This window comes from Mus caroli, unplaced genomic scaffold (assembly GCF_978045245.1).
Source record: "Mus caroli unplaced genomic scaffold, Mus_caroli_1 scaffold_14, whole genome shotgun sequence".
Taxonomy (NCBI): Eukaryota; Metazoa; Chordata; class Mammalia; order Rodentia; family Muridae; genus Mus; species Mus caroli.
In genome coordinates, this window is record NW_028227269.1 from 22,767,273 (window position 1) to 22,794,308 (window position 27,036).

General features: G+C 45.0%; 1 protein-coding gene across 9 annotated transcripts in view; it reads left to right on the forward strand.

The window, feature by feature from the left end:
- The window catches only part of Mboat2 (membrane bound glycerophospholipid O-acyltransferase 2), a 130,395-nt gene extending 113,221 nt beyond the window's left edge, over nucleotides 1-17,174 (forward strand). For all 9 annotated transcript variants that reach the window (XM_029484759.2, XM_085830259.1, XM_029484754.2 and 6 more), the window contains 7 exons: nucleotides 1,505-1,685; nucleotides 3,220-3,412; nucleotides 6,354-6,457; nucleotides 8,857-8,921; nucleotides 9,964-10,096; nucleotides 12,264-12,415; nucleotides 13,627-17,174. In XM_029484759.2, coding sequence (XP_029340619.1) covers nucleotides 1,505-1,685; nucleotides 3,220-3,412; nucleotides 6,354-6,457; nucleotides 8,857-8,921; nucleotides 9,964-10,096; nucleotides 12,264-12,415; nucleotides 13,627-13,852 — 1,054 coding nt within the window. In that variant the 3' untranslated portion in view covers nucleotides 13,853-17,174. The remainder of the gene's footprint in view (nucleotides 1-1,504; nucleotides 1,686-3,219; nucleotides 3,413-6,353; nucleotides 6,458-8,856; nucleotides 8,922-9,963; nucleotides 10,097-12,263; nucleotides 12,416-13,626) is intronic.
- Nucleotides 17,175-27,036: the final 9,862 nt, after the last annotated feature.

Genomic DNA, 27,036 nt, shown 5'->3' on the forward strand with positions numbered 1-27,036 from the left:
GGAAGGCAGGCCCCGTGTGATCTTACCTCAGTTAGCAGGCTTATCTCCTGTTCTGTCTTCCTTGTCTTGTCAAGCTGGCTGTCACTGTGTGTGTTCCACCTGTGTCCTCATCACTCCTCAATGCCTGGGTTTCTACAGCTCTCACTTGTGTTTAGTCTGCTTTACCAAAGAGGCTTCTTTGACTTCATGTAACGAGAGACCCCTTTCCCTGCGGCATTTAGCATCTCTGAAGATTGCATATAAATGTACATATATCTTATTTTATACATAGTCTATTTTAGTCTGATACACACACACACACACACACATACACACACTGGTCTATAAGCTCCATACATGCAGGATTCCACCTGCTGACTGCTCTGTCTGCAGACCCAGGAGCCTGTTGTCCACATGATTGGCATGCAGCATGCATTTGTCAAATGAGCACATGTGCTGTGAGAGATGATTCCTTATGCCGCACCATGGTCCTCTTAGGTTTCTTTCCTTAATGAGGAGTCTAATGGAAGGCCCTCTGTAGTTGCCTGTAAACACCTTTCTGAGAACTCTCGACTAGCTTCTTTTCAATTGCTATACAAGATCTCAACAAAAAGCCAGTTAGGGGAGAGGGGGGTTATTTTGCTTATAATTCCAAATTGTGGTTTGTCTCAGTTAGGGTTTCTATCGCTATGATAAAACACCATGGCCAAAGCAACGTGTTTCGGCTTACAGCTCTCAGGCCACACTCCATCACTGAGGAAATCTAGACAGGAACACAAGGCCAGAATCTGGAGGCAGGAGCTGATGTGGAGGCTGTGGAGGAGGGCTGCTTACCTCCTTGTTCCTCCTGGTTTGCTTAGCCTGCTCCAGGACTACCTGCCTACGGATAGCACTGACCACGAGGGGCTGGGTCCTCCCATATCAATCCCTAACTAAGAAAATGTCCCATTGGATTGCCAACAGATCAGTCTTATGGAAGAGTGCTTTCAACTGTAGTTCCCTCTTCTCAGGTAACTCTAGCTTGTGTCACATGGACAAAAGAAAAACCAACCAGGACACAGATCATCATAGTAGTCACAGCAGCAGGAACTAAAAGCAGCTATCATTCCACAGTAAACAGCAGGGAGACATAAATAAAGGCAGAGCCCTTCTCTCAGCTAGCTTCCTTCTGACTTGCTTCGTCCAGGATTCCCTTCCTAGGGAACAGTGGGCTACGTCTTCCTACATAAACAGTCAAATTGATCCCTCACAGGCCATGCCGATCTACAAAATTCTTCATCAAGATTCTCTCCCCAGGTGAGTGTAGGTTGTGTCAAGTTGAAAGTTAAAACTAAGCAGCCCACCTGTCCAAAAATTCTGTTGAGAATTCTCTGCCCCAGCCTCCCGAAATCTTACATGGATACAAATGAAAACTAAGACATCTTTTATTTGGGAAATGGCGAAGGTGGTGAACCCATGACTGACGTTTCAGTGGATCACCCTGAAAGCCTCTGCCACAGCTCACACGCGTGTCTCCTCCTTGCAGGCGCATGCCAAGTCTCCTGGAGTATGTAAGTTATACCTGCAACTTCATGGGCATCCTGGCAGGCCCACTGTGCTCCTACAAAGACTACATTGCCTTCATTGAAGGCAGAGCATCCCACGTGGCACAGCCCAGTGAAAATGGAAAAGACGAGCAGCATGGGAAAGCAGATCCATCTCCAAATGTAAGGGCATGTGCCTCATCCGAAGCCCTGTGCTCCCAGGCATCTGTCTGTCCAGTTTTCTGAAAGTCTAATATTTTTGGTTCCTTTCTCCCTCCCTCCCTTCTCTTCTCCCTCCCTCCCTCCCTTCCTTTTCTTCTCCTTCCCTCCCTCCCTCCCTCCCTCCCTTCCTTCCTTCCTTCCTATATCTGTTTGTGCGTGTATGTTGTGTGCATGTGCATGCATGCATGTTGTGTGGTTAGGGATTGAACCCAGAGCCTTGCCAGGGCCTTGTGCTAATATAGTAAGGCAAATAATTCTACCACCGAGCTGCATCTCTGTCTTCTATTCCCATTTTTTTGTTTTTTTGTTTTTGTTTTAAAACATTTATGTGTCTGAGTGTGCACCATGTATTAGGTGGGTACCCATAGGGGTCAGAAGAAGGTTTAGGATCCCCTGGAGCTGAAGTTACAAGCAGCTGTGAACTATCTGATGTGGGTTCTGGGAACCGAACTCCTGTTCTCTGGAGCAACAGAGCTAGGGTACCAAGCACCGCTCCAGCCCTTCCATCTTATGGAGATGGATCTCACTAACTCATGAAGCTGGCGCTGACGGTGACCTCACTTTGAAGCCTGGCCTTGAACATGTGATTTTTTCCTGCCTCTCCTCCTCACGTAGCCAGAATGGCATGTCTGCACCACTTGCCTGGCTGTCGTCTATTTCTTCATAAGCATCTCTCAGGACAAACAAGTCTTTACGCTCTACCCAGTAGTGACGTCATGACTAAGGAGCACCTGTAAGTTACTTAGAAACTGCATAAGGAGCAGGAGAGATGGCTAGTGGTTCAAAGCACATGCTGCTCTTGCAGAGGGGCTGGGTTCTATGCTCAGCACTAACGTGGTGCCTCACAATTATTTACAACTCCAGTTTCAGGGAATCTGATGCCCTCTTCTGACCTCTGTGAGCACCAGACACAAATGTAGTGCACATAAATAGATGTAATTTTTTTTTAAAGAAAGGAAACAATTCCTCAGTGAAAATGATGCTGTCAAGGGTAGGTCTTCTATGGCAGGCCCCTCATGGACTGTGCCTTCTGACCCAGCCCATTGGAAACCCTGGATTCTCCTCTTCCTTATTAGTGCCAGTCAGAATCTGGCTCACGGGGTTGGGGAGATGGCTTCACAAGTGTGAGGAGCATAGTTAGATCCCCAGAACCCATGTAATGACAGTATCACAACCAGCCTGTAATCCCATCCCCGAAAGCCAGACACCGGGGAGTGTCGGGGGGAGTCCCAGAGCAAGCCAGCTACCATGATTAGCCATATCGCCATTTCAGGGAGCTCTGCATTTGATTGAGAGAGCCTGCCTTGCTGATTGAGGTTAATGAGTTTGAAGGTATTTCTGTGTGGGACTGTGAGGATCTGAAGTGCCCAGGGCAAGGCGGCTCCTGATTTTTGATCGGGAGAGCTCAGGTTTGGGGCTGCATTCAGGATATGCCTGGTGTGTAAAAAGGACACACAGTCCTGTGAGGTGTGTGACTCTTGCCCACCCGTTCCAGGCAGCAGTTACGGAGAAGCTCCTGGTCTGTGGACTCTCCTTATTATTCCACCTGACCATCTCCAACATGCTACCCGTGGAGTACAACATCGATGAGCATTTCCAAGCCACTGCGTCGTGGCCAACCAAAGCCACCTATCTGTACGTCTCTCTCTTGGCTGCCAGACCTAAGTACTATTTTGCATGGACCTTAGGTAAGTAACATGCAGACTTGTTTTCTACTGAAGTATCCTGTGGTCGGTCTGTCTGTCTGTCTGTCTGTCTGTGACTGACTGCACCTGCTGGCCTCAAACTCCCCAGGGACAGCAGTCCACCTGTGTCAGCCTTTCTAGTGGCTCAACCTGCAGGCATACCACTATGTCCAGCTCAAGAGTGCCCTCTTGAGGATATATAGTGAAAGACCGAGTAGAATCAGAGTCATTTTGCAAAAGAAATACCTCCCCCCCAAGTTCATATTCAAGGCCCATTTTATAATAAATAATAATAATAAGGATCAATGATTAGTTGAGGTGATAGGGAGTGCTTATCTAATGCCTGTTGTATGTTAGATTCCATGCTGGCTTGAATGAATGCTAACATTTGGCATAGTTCCTGTCTTCAGAGTACCATTAATTTAGTATGACTTCATTACACTTATCATTATGACACCTTAGATGAGGTTTACTGTGACCAGAGCTTCACCAGAAAAGTATACAAAATCACAGCAGTTCACAGAAGGGTCTTTGACACCCACCCGCCAGGTGGAACAGGTATTACAGAAGTTGAGGCTGAGGTGTCAGAGTGCCTATGACTGATGGAGGGCACTGACAGGAAAGCTGGGCTTGGGAAGGAGAGACAAGCTTTTTGAAAGCTCTCCCCTGCACTGCTTCACAGCCTTGGGAGGTTTCTGGTGGGCTTGGGGGGGGGGGTAACCATGCCTGTCCTGAGCTTCATCTGCGTGGATCCTAGTACTTTCCCATGTTATCACCACATGAGTCTTCCTGAATGTCCAACGGACTCGTAATGCTCCTGCCCGCCTTGTGAAGGGTGCGCTGATGTGGCGTGGAGCCTCTTTGGTCTGTCTCTTGCCCTATTCACTACATCATCATAAGTCTCTTTATTCTGAAGATTGTGTGATACACAATGCACATTTTAACACCACAAAGAGCAGATCACAGAAAGGCCGAGCAGTTGGTCCTTGGCATTTCACTACTGCCTTTATTTTATTGCCGTGAAATGTGGCTTTAGCCTGGCAATTTAATGGAAATTAAAAGATAGTGTTACCTTGAATTTGTTTAGTGTTAAGAATTTGTTTGTTTTGAGACAGGGTCTCCCTGTGCATCCTGGGTTGATCTTACTCTAGGCCTTTACTTGGTCTCTGGGATGCTAGCTATGAGATGCACAATTATGCCTGGCCTTGTGTGAGTTTAAACTAAGATTGCCTTAATGCTGTTTTTCCTTCTGTCAAATTTAAACATTAACAATAAATGAAATTTCTTAAGATCCTTGTATACCTATTTAAATGCTGGCTTTAAACAGAGGCTCCGAGATTCCAAACCAGTTTTGTCCTTTTAGGGTTTTTTTGTTTTGTTTGTTTGTTTTGGCTTTGGTTTTTTTTTAAATAGTCGGTATTGATATTGGTGACATAGCTCATTGAGTAAAAGCACATGTTACTTGCCTGACAACCTGCGTTCAAACACACACACACACACACACACAAATATAATATAATATAATATAATATAATATAACATAACTTTGAACCATTGGCTCTGTTAAGCCACCAGCTACAGGAACATAGGCGTTCTGTTCCCATTTGGATTTGATTGGAGGCTGTTGGCCACTTTGTGTGGTGGGAGTAGGGTGTTTTCTAGAATAATTGGCAGATTTTGCCTTTGATCCTATTAAGACTGCATATTACCATACTGACCAGCTCACTGTAAAGGCGGCTTAAACCAGACAGAAGAGTAAATCTTGCTTGCATACTTCCCCCCCCCCCAAATTGTAAAATTTTTTGTTTAATTAAGGAACTAATAAAAGAACAAACCATTTAAGGGTAGGATCGGTGTCTGTGAAGGTGTTTGGCTGCATTTTGATGGGTCTTAGCTCATTTGGCCATAACATCAATGGTGTGAACTAGAATCGCCTTCTGTTGATTGGAAAGGATCCACTTGAAGCAAGAGACATCCTATGTTGACCGGGTCTGTAAGCTGCCAGTCAGCCACCACTGTGAAAGGGTTGACAAGGAAGTTCTGTAGACCAGAGTGGGTTCTGGTCAGCCATTAGGCATTCGGCCCCACTTACCTAGAATAAAGACCAAAATGAGCATGCTGACTTCAGGGGGGGTGCTCCCAGCAGTTTCTTACAGGCAGGTGAGCACTCTCCACTGTATTCTAGCACGGTACCCAGAACTCTTCCACTCTGCCTGTCTTCTCAAGATCATGTCTGGTGTCTTGTTAACTAACCTACTGACTTGAATAGGGTTGTTATTTTCATTATGTGTGATGATGTCTCTGACCTCTCTTACAAAGTCAGGGCTGGAGAGATGACTGGGTGGCTAAGAATGCTTGCTGCTCTTCCTTCCAGAGGAAGGTTTGGTTGCTTACAGCTACCTCTAACCCCAGCTCCAGGGATCTAGCACCCTCTTGTGGCCTCTCTGGGCACCTGCACACAGCTTAGCAGACATGTACACACACACATACTCATTTTAAAATTCAATTAAGTCATGGACAATGGATCTAGCTCAGCAGGAAAGGGCTCACCTGAAAGGTCCGGTCTCTAATACTACTAAATAACTAAAAAGTCCACTCTCACTGCTTAAAAGCAAGGCAGGGCATGCACCTCCTGGGAGAGCAGAGGAGATTGAGGCTGGAGAGGTGGCTCAGCAGCTAAGAGCATTTGTTTCTCCTGCAGAAGGTCCAGGTTCAGTTCCCAGCAGCAACATGGTGGTTTACAAACATCAGTCTTGGGGGATCTAATAGCCTCTTCTGGCCTCAAGGGCACCGGACATGTACATGGTACATATAATATGTATGCATGCAAAACACCCAGACACAGAAAAATAAAATTAATCTTTTAAAAACAACCATATATGTATGCATGTGTATATATTGTATGCATTGCAATAACATTTCTTAATGCTTTACTTCGTCACAGCTGACGCCATTAACAATGCTGCAGGCTTCGGTTTCAGAGGATACGACAAGAATGGAGTGGCTCGCTGGGACTTAATTTCCAACTTGAGAATTCAGCAGATAGAGGTTAGTAAATGTTTAAGACGTTAGTCATGTGACAGTGTAAGTGCCACCGTGTGCTTTCATAGGTTGTGGTGTGCTGCCCTGAGAGTGGAGCTAACAGGTGTTGACCACAGTAGGCTGCAAACTTGCTTTTAATAAAGAGTATATTTGCGCTTATGGAGGTGAGAGTCCGTAAGGATGAAATTAATTTAGCGGTATGACTAGGACCAAGGGAGCTCACTTCATACAAACACAAAGCAGAGAGAGAACTAGAAATTTTAACCATTGAACCTACACGTGCTGACAGACTAACAAGGCACACCTCCCACACCTCCCAGACAGCACCGTCAGCTGGGACCCACATGTTCACATGCGTGAGACTGTGGGGGACATTTCTCACACACGTGGACCGATGTTTATTTTTATTACAACCAATTAATTCAGCTGGAATCATGGCTGGTCAGGGAGCTGAGAACAACAGACTGAGTGTTCAACGTTAGACAGGATCTCACAGCACCAGCTTCAAGGGCTCGTGGGAGGATTGGAAAGAAAGCAAAGTCAAAGGAGCGGGAGGAGGACATGAACGCATTCCCCGACTCTCGGCCCCTGTGCACTGGTGGTGGGACACTCCGGCCCCTGAGGATGCAGTGAATGAGGCTGGTGACTTACGGTCCGCAGGAAGCGTTAGAAAGTGCTGGAAAGTAGGTTCTGACCTGGAAGGTGCTCTATGGTCGGTCTGAAAAGCCACACAGGGAGGGGAGCCAGAAGCAGGAGGTGACCAGGTAGGCCCTGGATGAAGGACATCCTGTGGGAGTGGGAAGGGGGCAGCAGGTCACAAGATGGCGTTGAAGATGATGGGGGTGAGGCTAGAGAAGCCATCCTTTGGAACTCCAGTTCCGGGGATCTGGTGCCCTCTTCTGGCTTCTGGAGGCACTGCATGTACATGGTGCTCAGACACAGGCCAGCAAAAAACTCTCATAAAATGAAAATAAGTAAAAACAGGGAGGAAGAGGTAAAGCGGTGGCTGCTGGAGTAGGGTGATGACGGATTGGCATTTACAACCTTTGACTCTGTGGTGACTCTCTGGAGCTTCCCAGCCCCTATGTTTATGCATAAAATGGGTATGGTTTTCCCATACCTTGAGAACCAGGTGTTACTCCTGGGCACAGGAAGCATTGCCTTCTTGGGGATAGGTGGCATGAGGACAGAGACGCACTGGTTTCTTAAGGAAAGCATTGTGAGCACTGCTAAATGGCCCCAGATGTCACTTGAGCTGGGGCCAGGAGCACTCCAATTGGGTATGGTTTCATCAGCAGTTCTGCAGGGAGGGGGAACAGAAAAGGTAGCCAACCCAGACCCGAGGGGCTGTAGCTGTACAGGCTGTAGGTAGAGGGGAGCCTGAGGAGACTTTTGTTTAAAAGTCACTGTTCTTATAGAAGACCTGAGTTCAGTTCCCAGCACCTATGTCAGGCAGCTCAAAACCACCTGTAACTTTAGGGGATCTGAAACTCTCCTGGTTCCTCTGTTGGCACCTGCACGCACACGTGCGTGCACACACACACAAAGATTAAAATACTGACGAGAAGGAGTTTAAAGTTGGAGAGACTCACTCTCTGCATGTACATGTAGAAGAGAGAGACAAGGTAGAGGAGAGGAGGCCACAGTAGGCCTGCAGGCCTGCATAATGACACTCCTGAGGCGGACGGAGCAGATGTGATGTGAGGCATGAGGTCTGGTGACAAGGATGTAGTGTATGGTGAGTTCTGTCTCGAGGAGGGTGGGCAGGCTGTGTCTGTACTTGGAGGCCAGATCACCTACTCTGAGGGACTTCGGAGAGCTGTGAAGTATTTTTTGTTCATTTGTTTGTTTGTTTTTCGAGAACTGTGAAATATTTTAAATGCTGCTGGTTAATTCTTTGTGATGTACCTCCCCTCATTGTAGCATTGAAATAACTGTTTTCAAAATAGGGACAGTTAGCATCAGGTAGATTAGGGGCCTAGTCACAGCTGAGAACCATGTATGTTATCATCTAGATGCTACCAGTGGGGACGGTGGGCAGCATGCCCATCATAGGGTTTTGATAAGTTGATGGGTAGGAAGGAAAACTAAGACAAGAACATCAAAGTCTCGATGTGATAAATAGACTGTGGAGTCTAAAACGCTAGAAGGGAGCTGGACACATAGGTCTGTGCCGTGGGGTGTCACGGCAGTACTCTGCGGCCTTCTAATGTTGCTGGAGATATATGAACTTTCGTGGATGCTGTTACTGTATTAGAAGAACAGTGTTCGGTAAGGAACCAATGCTATGCCATTATTACCAAATGACTTTTAGATTTAATTTCTTAGCTTATTAAAGCATTACTATGTAGACTTAAAGCTAAATTATTTTGTTAGCCAAAGAAAATGGTCTCTTTGTTTTTCAGATGTCAACAAGTTTTAAGATGTTTCTTGATAATTGGAATATCCAGACAGCTCTTTGGCTCAAAAGGTATGCACCTTCGAGAGTCACCCTTAGGCGTGCTTTGACCTTGAGGACTTGAGCCTAAGCTTGCCAACTTAACATCCTTCATTAATTGTTAGTGTGTTGAATGACATGTGGTCTTAGGATCCGCCATTAGCATCCACCAAAGCAAGGCACTGTTCCTCAAGTCAGAATTTCTTGGAATTAAGACACAGGCATCCCTATGCCAGTCACCTCAGCTTGGCTTGGGCTCTGCTGATGTCTGGGCCTAGCCAGTGTCCTCTGCAGCTCTTTTTATATGTTGGGCTGGGGACACACACATGTAGGACCAAAAGACTCAGTCTTACTCCCTAGTCAGGGCTCTCCTTAAGATCATACTGCGAGGCTGCACAGATGGTCCGGCAGTTAAGAGCGCTTGCTACTTGTGCTGAGGACCTGAGTTCAACCCTCAGCAGCCTCAGGAGGGCTCACACTGCTCCATAGCTCCAGCACTTGTTCCAGAGGGTCAGGTGTCCTTTTCTAACACTTCTAACTGTATGCGCAAAATAAAATAATCTGAAAAACAGCAACAGAAATCTTATAGCTGTCCCTGGAGCCAGGGCATAGAGAACTGAAGCCAGCCAGATGTGTCTCAGGATGTGTGAGGTGGGTGAATGGGGTGGGGTGGTGCACAGGACGGGCGCCCTAGCCTGAGAAAACACGAGTCCCATGAGCACCGTGGCAGTCGGATGCACCCTGAGACACACAGCGTGTCTTGTTGTCTGTTGTCTCCCAGCCAGCCTTCCCAGTGGTTCTGTCCTATCGAATCCTATCTCCTGTGTTAGGAAAGGCAGACTAGGTTTTATAGACTCCCCCAAACTGGAAGTGATCATTTTAGCAATTACATATACCAGTAAAAAGAATGGAGCCAAGCTTACACTTGCAAGTCTGACACGTCATGACTGAGCTAGTGCCCAGGAGAAAGACCGTTTGTTTTCATATGCCCTGTCAGCCCAGAGAGGATCCTGTGGGTTTTGTGAACTTAGATCCGCTCACTTCTCTTGGCTCTCCTGTTTTCTATGGTTTTTAGGGTGTGTTATGAACGAGCAACCTTCAGTCCGACAATCCAGACATTCTTTCTCTCTGCCATTTGGCATGGGGTCTACCCAGGATACTATCTGACATTCCTAACGGGAGTGCTAATGACGTTAGCAGCTCGGGCTGTAAGTATCAACGTTTTTGTTTTATAATTCAGTGAGTGACTCTGTTTCTTGGGCTGTGAGCAGCAACACCTGCCTAGTAGAAGTCAGATGTATGACTGTTCTCCGGAAATGAATATACACCCCCAATGCCAGCCTCCATGCTAACTGTATACCAGGAGAAGCCGTGCGTCTGCCTGGCAGGAAGTGCTTAAAACATGTTAATTTTCTGAACGAGAGAGATAGCAATGATGATTAGTATGGGTAGGTCTCTTCTAAACCATTTGTTTCTTTTTCATTTGTGATGTAACTCCGGAGGCCTCTCTCAGTTCAGAGTAGAGTGTGACCACTCCTAGAGAGGGCTGGGCTGTTCCCAGTGGGAGACACTGTAGACTGTGGGTGCAGTACTGTTCTGAGGAGTGTTTGCTGGTGGGAACCTGGAACAGTTTGGGGAAACAGTTAACATGGATCACTTCATAATATGAAGAAAGGAGGGGGATGAGTCGGTGTGTCTGGGAGTCCACTGGAGGAAAGTGATGTGTCCAAACGTGTTTTAACACGCTTAGTAGAGTACCACGTGGGTAAAATAGCTTCATTTAACAAACCAGCAGATACTCACTCTGATGGACCGTGGGAGTATATGAGGGAAATAGCAAGAAAAGTAATACAGGACTGTGCCTCCTGGTGGTTGATAGTCTGCCCAGGGGCATAAGCATGGATATGTGTGTTCTGTATGTGCGCCTGCGTGTACATCACTGAGCATAGACCCCTAGGCTACCCACTGGGTAGACCCACGGGCTTTATAGATAGCAGAGTTTAAAGATGGAAGTTCTCTTGGTTGGGTTGGTTAGAGATGAGCTCATTAGGGCAGGTTTTGTCTGTATGCTTTGAAAGGTAGAAGGTATTTCAATACCAACTGGAGTGTAATGGGGACAAGATTATATCCTAGGCATGGGCATGACATTAGAAAGGTTCAAAGCCATAGTGTATTCAGGAAATGCCAGGGAGATAGAGTTAAAGCAGTGAGTTCCTATGTGAATAGCAGATAGTTCTGGATAGGAAGAAAGGAGACAGGAAATGACAGGAGCCTGGGCATCAGCCCTAAAGCCTGGTCCTGTTCTCTCCGTCGCATCAGGGAGTCAGGGGAGGTAGGACTTCTATTTTCTCAGAGTGCCGAAGACTGTACAGAGGGCCGCGCAATGCTGGGTAGACACTCTAGCACTGAGCTACATCCCCAGCTAGCTAGAACTTCTACACAGGGTGGAATAGTGGCCAGCTATGCTGGAAGAAATGGCTTGTTGGTATTATATAGAGTGGGTTAGAGAAAGCTAGGCAAGAGGTCCTAGGTGCCAAGATTTGGTTCCAGTCTCTGAGAATCGTAACCATTCACTACCATAGTTCGGAGGAACCCACGTGGTATCTTTGTAACCAAAGCAGTGCTTCACCTGTGGAAATACTGGGGCACACCAGACATAAAAGAAGAAAGAAAAATGAAGTATATGGTAGAAATGGAAAGTCTCATTTGAGTAAGTGTGTGCATTTTAAAGCTGCGACATTTGGCTGTTTTGAACTGTCCTGTAAAAAGCTGGGGACATAGCTGAGTACACTTGCCTAAAATGCACAAGTCTCCAACTCTGCAACAAACAAGCAGGCAGACAGACAGACATACCTTTTTGAAAGGGCCTTCCCAGTTCCATCAGTAAGTATATGGTCCCTGTTTCCGTGTACGCTGTCTGATCAGAACTGAGTTCATAGGTCCTTCTGGTCTCCCACACACTTGAAGGCTGAGCAAGAGAACTGCTGCCTCATTCCCTAGTGAGAGAAGAAACTGGGGATCCAGCGAAGGCACGCACAGTCTCTAATTTACCTAGCGCTATTTAAGAGACCGCTCGTCAGTGTCCGTTGCTAACTCTCTTGGGAAACTTTATTTTAAACAACTTCAAATCCACAGGAGAGCTGTAGACAGCTCCTTGAGGTCCTCTGTACTTGCATCATGTGCTTGCCTCCTTCCCCCAACAATATGTACACGGTGACCTTGGAACCTGCTTGCCCTGGTGGCAGTGGCAGTCCAGACTGAAGCAGCAGTGTGAGAGTGTTACTCCGCAGGCTTGAAGTTGCTGTCGTTAGTATATTTCGTGTCAATCTAAAGATGTAGCAATTTCTTGTGTGTCTTTTTTTTTCCCCCTTTCAGGTGAGAAATAACTTTAGGCACTATTTCCTGGAGCCCCCTCAACTTAAGTTATTTTATGACCTCATAACCTGGGCGGCCACACAGATAACAATAAGTTACACGGTTGTTCCATTTGTGCTCCTCTCCATAAAACCATCGTTCACGTTTTACAGGTAAGTGTTCTCTTCAGCTGTCGGGGGGGAGCGGCTGTGTTTTCCAAGGAAGGTCCTTGCTGATTGAGTGGAACAATAGAAATAGGAAGATGGGAATTCTCCAGCCTCACTTCTGCCGTGCAGTATACTAGCAGTTACTTCCTGATCCTAAGCCGAGCAGTTCCAAGTTCCTTCATGGAGCAGTTCATCCCATTCAGCCCAAGGGTGGTCGCCCCAGGAGGAGAACCTGCCCCATCTCAGGAAGACCTAGTGTAACCCGAGTGTCCCAAATGTGGCTACAAGAAGAATAGGGGGAACGCTTCACCAATTACTAATAAACTTGATTTTTCCCAGTCATAGAAAAGGAAAGGATTGCACTTGATTGGCCGCTGTGAGCCTCTGTGTTTCAGAAGTTGCTGACCTGACGTCTGTGTTTTCCTCACTCTTTCCTTTCCGCTCCCTGCCCCACCAGGGTTCACTTTTCCCATGTTGGTGATATTGTTGAGCTTAGAAGCTTGGTTCTATCCAGTTCTTCATTTCTATGGGATTTGGAGACTTAGCATAAGAGCATGTGATCAAAGAATTAGACTCAAACACTAGAATCGAGTTATATATTCACACGGGAAAAACAAGTAATGGGTTAACGTACCCATTTTAGCAAAGCTGTTCATTTGGCTGGGTAGACTGTTAGGTGGATTCTGTCCCATATTGTTTTCTTCAGACACTTGAACTTTCTCACCTTTGGAATCAGGTTAAGTCCCTTCAGTCTCACAGTCCACCCAGGGGCTGATTTTCCGATGGTTTGTTGGGTACAACCTGTATTTGTGATGTTACCATCAAACAGTGTTGGTTACCTACAGCCCATGTTGTTTCAGTCTTGGTACGTGAGTGAGTGACTGTGGGTTTCAGAGTAGGACAAGCAGTGACTGGACACATCTTCATGTCCAGTGCTCTGGTGGCCCCACATGTAATTTTGTGGCTATGTTCAGATTGCTGCCTCGGTTAATAAGTGCCTTTTTACTTTGTCCTGTGTAGCCTCGTGACCCTTACAAAACACTAGAATGTATCTAGGCCTGTATTCTGAGCTGGGGACATGAAGGGCAGTGCTGCAGTTACCCACCCTCTAGCCTACACTGGAGAAAAGAGAAGAATAATGTGATGGATAACCCCATCTTCAGGGCCCTGGGTGCTGGCAAGGGTGTGGCTGATAACCCTCTTCCCTCTTCTTTTAGCTCCTGGTATTACTGCCTTCACGTCTGTAGTATCTTGGTGTTGCTGTTGCTGCCTGTGAAAAAGTCTCAAAGAAGAACGAACACACAGGAAAATGTTCATCTTTCACAGGCCAAAAAGTTTGACGAAAGGGAAAATTCTCTGGGACAGAACAGTTTTTCCACGATGAATAATGTTTGCAATCAGAACCGAGACACTGGCTCCAGACACTCGCCACTAACACAGTGACTGCGAGAGCGTGTGATGGCTGTTTCCCGGCTGTGAACAGAAGCCAGTCTTGAGGCCTTTGCAGAGCCTCTTGTTTAAGGAAGAGAGACTAACTGGGTGGAAAGGGATGGTCTCGGATAGGGGGTTTCCTATACACTAGATTGGAAATGGAAAGAGATAACCCCTCCCATGCCATGTTCCTGTGGGTCACGCCTTATACAAAATCTTCCCTTGTTTCAATAGGGCACTCTGACCTCAGCATCTGCCCTCAAGGTCATCCGTGTACCCTGTTGCTGAATGTACACTGCGTATCCCAAGGCACTGAAGAGGTGGAAAATAATCATGTCGTCTGGATGATTAACCTTTTCCAAATGAATGTCTTGCCTTAAATCTTCCTAAAATGTTGTTCCCGGATGGTATTTACAAGTGTAAAATCGTGAGGAGACGATTTCAGTATTCGATATGGTGTGCTGCCGAGAGGATTGAGGGACATCTAAAACCACATACTTAAGATCGTGGGTACTTCAAAAATGCAATAAACATCTCAGTATTCGAAGGGTTTTCTTAAGGTATCTTAGAGGACTGTGTGCATGGTGGGACTGTAAACAGTCAGGGCTTAATTACAGGTAGCTTATTTTTTCTGGGAGCTTAATTACCTGGTGTCAGTCAGGGGCCCCTTCCAGGAGGACTTTCTTAAACATAATTAAAGGTTGGTAATGTGATATTTTAGGCTTATTTTCTTAAGGAAAAAAAAAACAAAACAAAACAATAAGAGGGAAGCTAAGGTAAGGAGGCCGGAACAAGGAAAGCACCTCGGAGCCTGGAGCCAGCGGCAGAGGGCTTCCCACTTCGGTGTCCGAGATTAGTGTAACTGTATGGGACACAACAGCTTAATGATGATAACACTGTGGACTTTCTGAAGAAATCCCTTGAGCATAAATTACATAGAGTTAGAGGGGGGTTATAAGAATAACAGTGATAGGTGATTTGAAGGTTTTGAAAGAAATCTCTAGTGATTAAGGTTCTTATATGGTTCGTCGGTTTCTTGTTCCTGTCCCTTTCATTGCTATTTGGGAAAGATGTAGGCAAAAGAAAACTTAGTTGATGAGTCTAAGTGACTTTTTTTAAAAATTAAATTAGTTTCTATACTCTTTAACTTCATGCATTAAAATTCTTCCATTAAACTCTTGTTAAAATGGGTGTTAGATTCTATCTAAACAAATACGTGCTTTCCTCTTAGGGGGCCACTCTTGCCTTGAGTGACTGGGTTTGTCTTTAATCACATAGCAGTGTGGTGTGGGCTGCAGCAGCTATAAGTATGGGGTGGGTTTGAGGCCACGGAAAATGAGCCTGAGACTATAGTGGGGCCTTTGGGCCTCACTGTCATTTGACCAATCTTTTTTTGTATGAATTTTGTTTTGGTTTTGCCTTACATTTTCAAATGAAATGCAAGCTGTCAGTCTACGATGAGTTTGGTTTTGTTGGCTTTTGTCACTAATACGTTGTAAGTAGAATGAAGGAAGAAGCAGCAACGGGGGTGGGAAGCTAAAGATGTCAGGAAGAAGAAAGGTGCAGATGCCGGCCTGGCCTTCTAGTACCTGGGAGCCATACGTGGCATGGTTGCTTTTCTGAAGACAGGCTGCATCTGATGAGGAAAGTCTTCTCCTGGCCTCTAGAGTCCTCCCCATTACTCCTCCCCAGGAATGGCTAGTAAATACCTTTTCTTAGTTTTCTTTCCCATGTGTTGAGATCAAGCTAACTGTAGAATTGGAGGAGAAAGAAAAGCATATTTATGGAGAGAACCCGCCCCCAAGTGTTTCTACGATTTCATGAGCTTGGTGGAGAATCCGGTCACTGTCTTTAAGACAGCCCTGGGCGGTTCCTAAGTGAAGCCAGAGCAGCTTTGGGAGCTGCTGCAGGCTTGATCCATCGATCTAGCCACTCACAGATGACCCCATTTATATCTGCTACCCCAACAGACTTCGTTTCTAAACTTGTACATTGAGGCCCGGTCGCCTGTTTCTTCGTAATGAATTTATAATCATAGTCCTATCATCCAAAGAGCAAGACAGCTGATCACTGTTCCTCCTGGCACATACACAACATTCCAACTTGACTGATGTCCTTTCTCATTCTTCTTCAGCTACTAGTTACGTTCATGGGATTATTTTGGGATGGCTGTCTTCTAATTTGGAGACATAATCAGAACGCAATCTAAAATCAAATAAATTCTCATTTTCCCCCAAAAGCCACACTCTATAAAATGAATGTCTAGTTGGGATACTGTCAAGATTATTTCTACTTAAAAGGATTTAAAACTAATGTTTGCACTACTGTTATTTCTGAAGGAGGTCATTATACCATGTGTTTACTGCATTTAACCGGCAGAACAGGGTTTGCTGTGTGCTTATAGGATTTTTCCCATTTCTTGAGTATCCTGAAATCATTCTGGAGATGGTCACTCTACATCATATTTATACTTCTGTCCAATTATGTACTACTCAGGGAAAATAGAACAAAAAATATTCTTCCCTCAAATCTCATTTTCTTGAAACAATAATTGTCAATTTGGTGTGTCTCGGCTCACTGATTTGTTTGTCTTTGGGTTGTCTTTTTTTTTTTTTTTTTAAATTCGTGTTTTAATTGGAGCTTGGAGTGTCTGGGGAAGCTTGCTTGGCTTTTAGAATACTCAGAGATGGAGAGAAGGTTCTCGGGGTTTCAGAGATTCCTGATTGCTGTGACTTAGCATGCTGGTCCCTACCGTGGGTGACGGCCACACGGGGTATCTCCACACATGCCACTTTGGAGGAAAACAGTTCCAGTGGAGGCTTCTAGAAAGTGATGGTGATTTTGTGTAAGCGGCCTGGCCAATCCTTTTGGCTCTGGCTTCGGGGAGCAGCACCTTCTCTACCACCCCTAATCCTGTAGGGCAAAGGGAAGGGCAGGGTCACAGAGGGAGCTGATGACTGTCAATGCTCTTTATTACTGAAGCTTGAGGTGGTGACATTTTTAAAAATAGTTGCTTAGCAACAGGAGGAATGCCTTTTAATCCATTAACCCAGAATGAGTAGCAACTGGCCATTTCCTGGTTGCTTTCGTTAGTCTGTTTCTGCTGGGTAAAACTGGAGAGGATTAAATACTCTCCATAAATTGCTGATTTTACTAGACAGGGTTTACCACCATGGAACTCTACAGCAATTATTTTAATTCAGAGAATTTAGTCATTCTTTTTTTTTTTTAATTACAGAAAACAATTTAAAATCGCCATCAAAAAAATCATGAAGGTTTTACTGTTGAAGACAGTAAAAAAGTAAAAAAAAAAAAAAAAAAAAAAAGTAAAAAAGGGCAAATCCTTTTCCTACTTGAAACCCATCCCTCATAAATGTTCATCTTGTGTCTTCATGAGCAAATCTAGAACATGGTACTTACTGTTTCCTGATCAGTTGTTCATAAGTATCAGCTCATTGACCCTTAAAGAGTTCCACACTATAACTGACGCAGACATTCTTGAGAGAGTAGACGTGTTTAGAGTAATTGCTTCTGCTGTGCCCACTGAGATTTGGATCAACCGTGTAGTTAGAAACCAGTATTGTGAAAGGTTTTATTCAGGTATTAATAATCTACCCTGATTGAAATTTAACACACCCGGTTTAACCTAGGTGCAGAATTCTAGCGTACACTGTGACTGTAACCTTAACCTGCCCAAGGACCATGCATACCTGTTACATTCCACCAGCGGCATCTGAGGGATGGTTGATCATTCATCCGATTGCCCTCAAGGCTAAGTTTCTGCTTCTCACTGCCCTTGGAAAAGTGAGTTTGTATCAGGCTTCTGAATGCTGAAGGAAGAGATTTGCATTTTAAACAAATCCACTCAGAATTCTCAAGTTTGATGGATTAGAACGTGGCAGCTCTCTACGGTGATTTTTCTGTAACAGCATGTAGTCAGATCTATTGATGATGCTCCTCATGGAAGAAAATTTAAGATGAAATTTTCCACACTAATATTTTGTAGGAATGCTCTTATAATCAATGACTAAGCTGCTTTTTGAGACTCTTGTTGTACAGAGGATGCAGCCAATTTACATTTTAATTCGTAGGCTGCCTAATAATGTTTTGTATGTTTTCAGATAATTTATTTTAATAGGTTTTTAACACAATGCAAACTCCAGTGAAGAACTGACAAGAAGCTCCACAGGTCATTGATTGGGGGAATTTTGTCAAACAGAACCTAATGACACATTTCTATGCCAGCTAATTTGTCTTGCCTTTAAAACTGGTGGGAACTCTTAATGCCATTTTTATAAAGCAAGGGACAGCCTGTCTGTTCTATAAATAACCCTTCAAAGATCCTGTACAACCACTGTCTTGAAAGCAATCCGGGGACACAGAGCCACCTCCAGCCGTGTTTTCTTACGTGTTGCCTCTGTAACCAGCAATGGGAGATACTATGAAGCCAGAAGTGAGAGAGCACGGGATTGAATGACTAAGCAGTTTCGGGCAGCTTGTCTGGACTGGAAGAGTGGAGGGTGCCTGCTGCAACCTCAGACATGCTGCTCCCTGCGCAGACAGGCTCTGTTTTGGGAAAACTTCTTTGAGAGATCAGTTTGTTAATTATTTTCTCTGTCCTTTCATGGGGGAAGGACACAGGTAGAGCGTTTGCTAAACTTGGAAAAGGTGTCTCTGTTCCCCATTTTAAATGTCTTTGGTTCTGTACACACCCATCTGTCACTGAAGTACATTTGCTGCTGACTTAATCACACACAGAAAGGACGTCTGTGCTGAATGGAGATGCCGTCCTGTCTGTCTTCTGTCAGCTTTATGTACGTGAAGGTGCCCCTACACCAGAAGGAGCATCTCATGAGGCAGTAGGAATGACAGGGACACGGGTTCCTGGGACGTGAAGGCCCCATCATGTTAAGATGAAGGTGCCTGGCTACAAACCTGCCTTCCCTTTCACCTGAACACTGGTTGCCTGTCTTGAGGAGAGCCTCAGCTCCCATAGCCAGCGCTTGCAGTGTTTCCATTTGCCTTCCCCCGGAGGAGGATATCGTGTGGTGGGCTGTGCTTTTTTTGTTGTTCTTTTAATTCGAAGATTTTTTTTTTTAAAGAAGTGTTCTTTTTCAACTGATCCCCAAATCAGTGTCATTGTATGGTGAGTTGAAACCACACTGTATCAGACAAGCTGTGACATGATTCATAACCATTTTTCCCATTCTGTGTCTTCAGAGCTACACAGTGGCTTATTGCTGGCTTTTAAAGGTGTTTTTAACTTACATGTGGCTTTTTTTTTTCTTATTATTTCTGTGTCTTTAAAGGGATTAAACAGTAGTTTAAAAGAACCTGTGTTTGTGTTTGCTTATTTCTGAGGTTAAATGCCATCTATGGGTGGGTGAGCCCAGTGCCCAATCCCATGAGCAATGTTCTTTTTATCATCCAGTCTTCAATAACTTAAACATTATTTCACTCTAGTTTTTATTACCCTGGTGGGAGGTGGATGTGCCATGGTGCTTGTATGGCCAGAAGACAATATAGAGCCTGTTTCCTCTTTCTTCTGTTCAGTGGATTATGGCCATTGACCTCAGGTATCAAGGCTTGCGAAGCAAGCACCTTCATTGAGCCATCTCACTGGCTCTTAAATCTTAAAAACACAGCTATATGTACTCTGGGAGGTAATTAACCCTAAAGTAAATCATGGCAGTTGGTCCATGGATCTGAAGCCTACAACGGACTTAGCAGTAAAGAAGGCATCAAGTTGTCTTGCTTGAAAGGAAGAGCTGGCTTTATAGCCCTGTGGTTAGCTCGCTCTTACCACTCATGTCCTGACTTGGGTTTAGCTTTTGAGCTGTGCTGAGCTCTCATTGCGTATGCAGTTTCTTCATCATGGTCATCTACAGGCCCTTCCGTGTGTTCCTGAGGTCTCTCTTGGTTCTGCTGTGAAGAACTCTGGGATGGATATGTCTGTATTATGTTTAATATATATATATATTTCGCCTATATGTATGTCTGCACCACATACATGTCTGATGGTACAGAGGCTAGAATGTAGCATTGGATTCCATGACGAGCAGCCATATGGGTGCTAGGAATCAAACCTAGATCTTTAAGAGTGGCTTTTGCTTTTAATTGCTGAGCCATCTTGCCAGCCCTGTTATAGTAACTTTTACTGATAATTTGAGAAGTTGGGATGACCATACAAAGAAATCTAGTCATTGTGTTTCATCTATGGAATGCCTGAGAGTAGCAGTGACACCCACCCCACCCCACCCCCACCACACACACACACACACACACACACACACACACACACACACCCATTTAGTTACTTTCCAAAGTACATATGGCAGTGTCTTTAAGGGCAGTGCTTCAGTTGAGTTACAAGTAAAGGTAGTTTGTATACGGAATTGGTGCTCAAGTGCTGGGTAAAGGAGAACGAATTGCTTCCCTTGTCTGGGATGAGCTACAGCATTGTGAGTGAAGCCTTAGAGCCCTGTCCCCAGAACAAAGTGCCTGTACAGCGAGGGAAGGAAGCAGAGCTGGGGGTGTGTGGGTACTAACAGGAGGTCTTGGCTCTTTGCTGGACTTGGATGCTGGGATAAGTGCCCAGCTGGAGAAAGAAAGGAAAGCTAGGTCAAGGATTCTACAGTGTGTTAGCCATGGTAGAAGAGGAACAGTGGGGGCCGAGAAGGTTTATTCTGCCAGCAATATGCTGACCTATTTAGCAGTAACTTTTCCCCCAGTTAGACAGGAATAGTGGGGAAATTGTTCAGCTGTGGTTCAAAAGAAGCACAGGGCTGCAGGTAGAGAGCACAGCCTGGTGCTGACTGCTCAGTTTGAACAGGTGTTCCTATTTTAACATAGAGGATTGACTTTTTCTCCAGGGTGAGGGATGGGATGGATGTAGGGCCTTGTACATGCTAGGCCAGTGCCCACCACTGCTCTGCGCTCTGCACTCCCAGGATCACGTTTCAAAAAAGGATGATGCACCGAAGGCCAGCACACCTTCCTATGATGATCAATCTTTCTTTGTCAGCCTGTCTGGACTTCAAACCACCCACAGGCACATCTCTGGCCATGTCTGCGAGGAAGACACACACTGATGTGGGCAGCACCATCCCATGGGCTAGCATCCTGGAATAAATGAGAATGTGAGCTGAGTATCAGCCTGTGTCTCCTCTCTTGGCAGTCCATTGCACGAGGCAGTGTGACCAGCCAGCCCCTGCTGCTGCCTGCCTCCCTGCTGTGACAGACCCTGCCCTCAGACCATAAGCATAATAAACCAACCTCAAATTGCTTTTAGAGGTGTTTTTTTATTTTTAAATTATAAAAATGAGAAAAATAAACAAACTGCCTCTCTGGCCTCTCTCCCTCCCCACAGTGTGAATATGAGCCTCTGGGTAAGCTTTTCATTTGTGAGCCTCACGAATGCGTGAATTTTCAAAACAATTCTATTTCTTCCAGCCTTCCTAGATTTAGTGAACCTAGACTATATGTTTGTGCTAGTTCAATCTGCTTGTTGCTGGAGCCAAGTATCAGATTCAGTTTTTAAAGTCATGAAGTACTGCATTTTCTTTACTGGTAAGATATTCTACTTTATATTGTAAATGTAACTTTTATTTGCCTGATGTAATTGTCATCTCCAAGGCTTACTGTCTCAGTCTGCTAACCTGGGCCTAGTCCTGGAAGCTTCTAGCTTCTGTACAATCTTATCCAGGCCTGGGATGTTTTCAGCCTGAGACTTACTACTGAATAAGCTCACCCTTTCTAGTTCTTTCTGAACTGTGGCTGCCGGGCTCAATTTAGCTCTTCTGGCTCAAACTCCTCTCCAAGCTGACTCATTCACTCTGGCTTCTCTCTTGGCCTTTGACTTAATTGTTCTGCTTGGCCTCAAAATAGCTCTGGCAATCTGTTCTAATCTTCTGGCTTCTTCTCATTCTCTGGCGTGTTCTCTTTTCAACCTGTCTCTGTAAAACCCTCCTAGTAAAAGTGCTGCCTCTCTTGCTGCCCAGCTCTCTTCTGCCACTCCTTCCTGTCTCTTGTGAGAGTTGGGCGTATCCTATCTCTGACTCATTCTGTCAAATCTTTCTCTGATTTACCACTTTGTCTGCCCTTCAACTAGAAGTCTCTCTCTCTCTCTCTCTCTCTCTCTCTCTCTCTCTCTCTCTCTCTCTCTTTCTTGTTTTGGTTTTTCAAGACAGGGTTTCTCTGTATAGCCCTGGCTGTCCTGGAACTCAGTTTGTAGACCAGGCTGGCCTCAAACTCAGAAATCCACCTACCTCTGGCTCCCAAGTGCTGGGATTAAAGGTGTGCACCACCACGCCCGGCTAGAAGCCACTTTCAAACATAGTTGCATCCTTCTACCAACTAGTTTGACCTTTGTTGTTTGGGATTAAAGGTATGTACTAAGGGTGTGTCTGTATTTCAGCCAGAGCAGCCTTGATGGACTAAAATTCCTCTACACTATATCTCTCTTACTGTTTAAAGTATGTTTTATTTATGCTTGATTCCTTGTCATAACTTTCAGAGCTATATATGGCTTATTAGGCTAGCAGGGAGTAGGTCCTGAGGGCTGAGCAAGATAAAGCTAGACACACTCTACCCCAGGGTTGTTACCCCTCTGTGTGTGTGTGTGTGTGTGTGTACACATATGTACACAAGTGCACACAGTGAATTCCAGAAGAGAATGTTGAGTATTGCCCTCTGTCCCTCTCCATTTGTTCCTTTGAGGCGAGACTTCTCCCTGAATCTTGGGCTCCTGCTTTCGTGGCTAAGCTGGAAACCAGCAAACTCCCAGTGGATCTTCCAGTTTCCACCTCCCATCCCATCCCACTGCCCCAACTCAACCCAGCCCCAACCCCTGTCCAGAGCTGAGGTTCCAGGCTGTAGTGGGACACCTGGCTTGTTATATTGTAGTTGTTGTTATCCAAACTGTAACCCTTACAGTTTACACAGTAGGCATTTTAACTGTTGAGTCATTTCTCTAGCTCTGGCCATCAGCCATTTTTTTTTTTTTTTTTTTTTTTTACAGCATGACCATGAGAGTTGCTATGAAAACGAGGTTTACAATTTGAGCTTAGTTGCCGACTATGTATGGTCATTATTGAGCAAGTGAGCTGTGCAGTACCCTCAGAAGCTGTGGAAAGTTGAGTTCTGTAATGCCTGAGTAGTTAGCTTCAAGAGGATGTTAATTCGCATGGCCTTAGACTCTAGCTTCTCTCCGGGATGGGGTGGTGGTGTAGGGAAGAAGATAACTAACGGATTATAGAAACCTGTCATGTGGCTTTACATTGGTCAACACTCAGCTCTGCTCTCTTGCTGTCCTCCAACACCTGAGCCCCTCTTACAAGGCTTAATTTGGGTCTTTTGTTGAGGAACCTGTTGCTTTACAGTCTCACTTGATTGTTTATATTAAGCTTATTCACACCTTGATATTCTTTCTAGGTTTCTGTGGCTATCCTGTCTTGCATCTAGGCATCGTTGAATGGCTGTTCTATCTTTGGATCCTCTTCCCTATGCCTCTATTATAGTCTGGGTTATGCCATCCTTCCATCCCTGGACACACACACACACCCCCCACTGTGATGGCTATGGCTATTCCTGGTTGTTAACTCAACTATATCTGGAATGAACTACAATCCAGAAATGGAGGACACACCTGTAGTCCAGATTTTAAGGCTGGGAGACACAGGCTTCTAACCTGGATCTTGACTTAGAGATCTTGAGGCATAGTGGCCATTTGAAAAGCTTGGGTCCAGGAAAGGTAGTGAATGTCTTTATTCTCAGGAGACTGAGGCAAGCAAATCTCTGAGTTCAAGGCCAGCTTGGGACAAAGCAAGTTTCAAACCCAGGCATGGTGGTATACACCTTTAATTTGGGCCATACCTTCTGCTGGAGGCCTACATAAAGACATTGGAAGAAGTAAGACTCACTTTTCTTTGCCTGCTTGCCCTTACTTGCCAGCACATTTGTTGGAATCCACATCTTCAGGATTTCAGCTGAATTATGCCTTTTAAAATCACAAAACAGGTTTGGCTTCTGTCTTAGGGTTTTACTGCTGTGAACAGACATCATGACCAAGGCAAGTCTTATAAATGACAACATTTAATTGGGTCTGGCTTATAGGTTCAGAGGTTCAGTCCATTATCATCAAGGCGGTAATATAGCAGTGTCCAGGCAGGCATGGTGCAGGAGGAGCTGAGAGTTCTATATCTTCATCTGAAGGCTGCTAGCAGAATACTGGCTTCCAGGCAGCTAGGATGAGGGTCTTAAAGCCCATGCCCACAGTAACACACCTACTCCAACAAGACCACACCTACTCCAACAGGGCCACACCTTCTAATAGTGACACTCCCTGGGCCGAGCATATACAAACTACTAGATTCCACTCTCTGAACCCCATAGGCTTGCTCAAACACATGAGTCTATGGGGGCCATATCTAGTCATAGCACAATAAAAATTACATTTAGTCCAACTTCAAAAGTCCCAGTGGTCTATAGCAGTCTCAATAGTGTTAAAATTCCAAAGTTCAAGGTCTTTTCTGAGATTCATTCAATCACTTACCTGTAATCCCTAAAGCAAGACAGGAAATCAGCTGGGATGGGCTGGAGAGATGGCTCAGTGGTTAAGAGCACCAACTGCTCTTCTGAAGGTCCTGAGTTCAAATCCCAGCAACCACATGGTGGCTCACAACCATCCATAATGAGATTTGAAGTCCTCTTCTGGTGCATCTGAAGATAGCTACAATGTACTTAGATGTAATAATAAATAAATCTTTAAAAAAAAAAAAGAAATCAGCTGGGCAAACTCCAAATTCTGCATCTCTATGTCTGATGTCAAAGTGGTCTTCAGATTTCCAACTCCATTTTTTTTTTCATCTTTGCTAACTGCAACAAACTTCTTTCACCTGGGTTGGATCCACTCCCTGTTAGCAGCTTTTCTTAGCAGATAGACCATGGCAACTCCAGTGTTACAGCTTCTTGTTTCAATGTCTGGCATCCACACATGATCTTCTGGGCTCCTCCAAAGGCTAGCCTCAAGATGAATTAGCCCCAACAGAATGAATTAAAACTTTTATTCACTCTTAGGAAGAATAAAAAAGTAGATCGTGAGAAAATTCAAGACATATCTAATACAAGAGAAGTGCTGGGTGACTGTCTGTCACCTGACTTTCTGAGTCAGTGGCACTGAGAAGTTCAGGACAGCACACACAGGCTCCTGACATTTGGTTCCCTCCTGCTTTGTACTGTGGGTTTCTAATACAGTATCTTTTGGTGAGAACTCCCTTGTGAATGGCTGAAGAATCCCAACTTGTTGCCTTGGCTATTCCATAGAAGTTTTACATGGAGCCTCATGTCACTACAGTTCTGTTTGCTGGATTGTAGGACACTGTCCTCAGAGCATAACAGCCATTACCATCTTCATCAGAGCAGCAGTGACTTTATGAGAGTCTCAAGATCAGGCCTGGTGACCTCTCATGGAAAGCAGAGTTATCAGACAGTCACCCAAGACCTCAGCCATTCCCTCCTGCACCTTCTTGCCTGGTGAACATTGCTCTGCCCCAGATGCATCTACTCTTGGAGTCTTGAGTGGTGGCGGAGTGTGTGGAGTGAGGAAGGTTAACAGAAGCCAAAGACTCTCTCTGCAGCTATGGGGAATTCATCATCCATGTTGGGTTGAGACTTTTCAGTGTTGTGGTTGTTTGGGATCCCACACACTCCTCCTATAAGTAGGTATTATTGGAATCTGGGTGTGGAGAAGGAGAGGAAGGTAGGAGGTGTGGCTTACTTGGAGGAAGTGAAAGGGTCACTGTACTGGCTGGTTTTGTGTGTCAACTTGACACAAGCTGGAGTTATCACAGAGAAAGGAGCTTCAGTTGAGGAAATGCCTCCATGAGATCCAGCTGTAAGATATTTTTCAATGATCAAGTAGGGAGGGCCCAGACCACTGTGGGTGGTGCCATCCCTGGGCTGGTAGTCTTGGGTTGTATAAGAAAGCAAGCTGAGCAAGCCAGTAAGCATCATTCCTCCATCCCAGCTACATACATTCCTACATCAGCTCCTGTCTCCAAGTTCCTGCCCTGTGTAAGTTCCTGTCCTGACTTCCTTTAGTGATGAACAGCAACGTGGAAGTGTAAGCTGAATAAACCCTTTCCTTTCCAACTTGCTTCTTGGTCATGATGTTTTGTACAGGAATACAAACCCTGATTAAGGCAATCACTCAGGGTGTGCCCTTCTATGTGTTACCTTGGTCTTTTCCTCTGTTCCTTTCTCTCCCTCCACCACCTGGTCATAGTGTCATGATGTTCTACCTAAACTATGAGGCCAAGTCCCCACAGACTGCTAATCCCATGAAAGTTATGAGTCTAAATCAATTCTTCATGTCTTAAGTGGGTTGTGTCAGATGTCTTATCACAGTGACACAAAAGTAACTTAAACAGCAGCATTTATCACTCATCAAGGTAAACAAACACCCCCAGAGCATCTCTGTATTAGTATCTTTTCTTCCTGCTGTGACAAAGTCTCTGACAGTGGCAACATGGAAGGAAAGAAGGAAGGAAGGAAGGAAGGAAGGAAGGAAGGAAGGAAGGAAGGAAGGAAAGAAGAAGAAGAAGGAAGAAGGAAGGGTCTATTTCAGCTCCCAGTTGGAGGTAGAGTTCATGGCAGCAGGGAAGCTGGGGCTTGAAGCAGCTGGGCCATGTCCATCAGCAGCCAGGAAGCAGGGGGTGAGGGATGCTGGTGTTCAGGTCTGTGCCACCCATGTCTAGGGCTTCCCAGCTCAACTTAATCTCAAAACTTCCTCATAGATATCCTCAAAGATTGCCTCTAGGCTGACTCTAGATCCTGTTGATAGTTTATGTTAACTACCATAATCTCCAATACCACTCTTCTTATGAGTTGATCAATAAAGTTTATGCTTCATATCTCGATTAAGAAGCCAGAGAATCCTAAGTGGTAATAGAAAAGAAGCTGACACATCAATTTTTTATGTGTTTGCCAAATTCTTGTAACGAATACATATTCATCTTATTTGCTTCTTAAAAATACTTAATTTACCTCTCCTGGGCATATATCCAGAAGATGTCCCAACCGGTAAAAAGGACACATGCTCCACTATGTTCATAGCAGCCCTATTTATAATAGCCAGAAGCTGGAAAGAACCCAGATGTCCCTCAACAGAGGAATGGATACAGAAATTATGGTACATT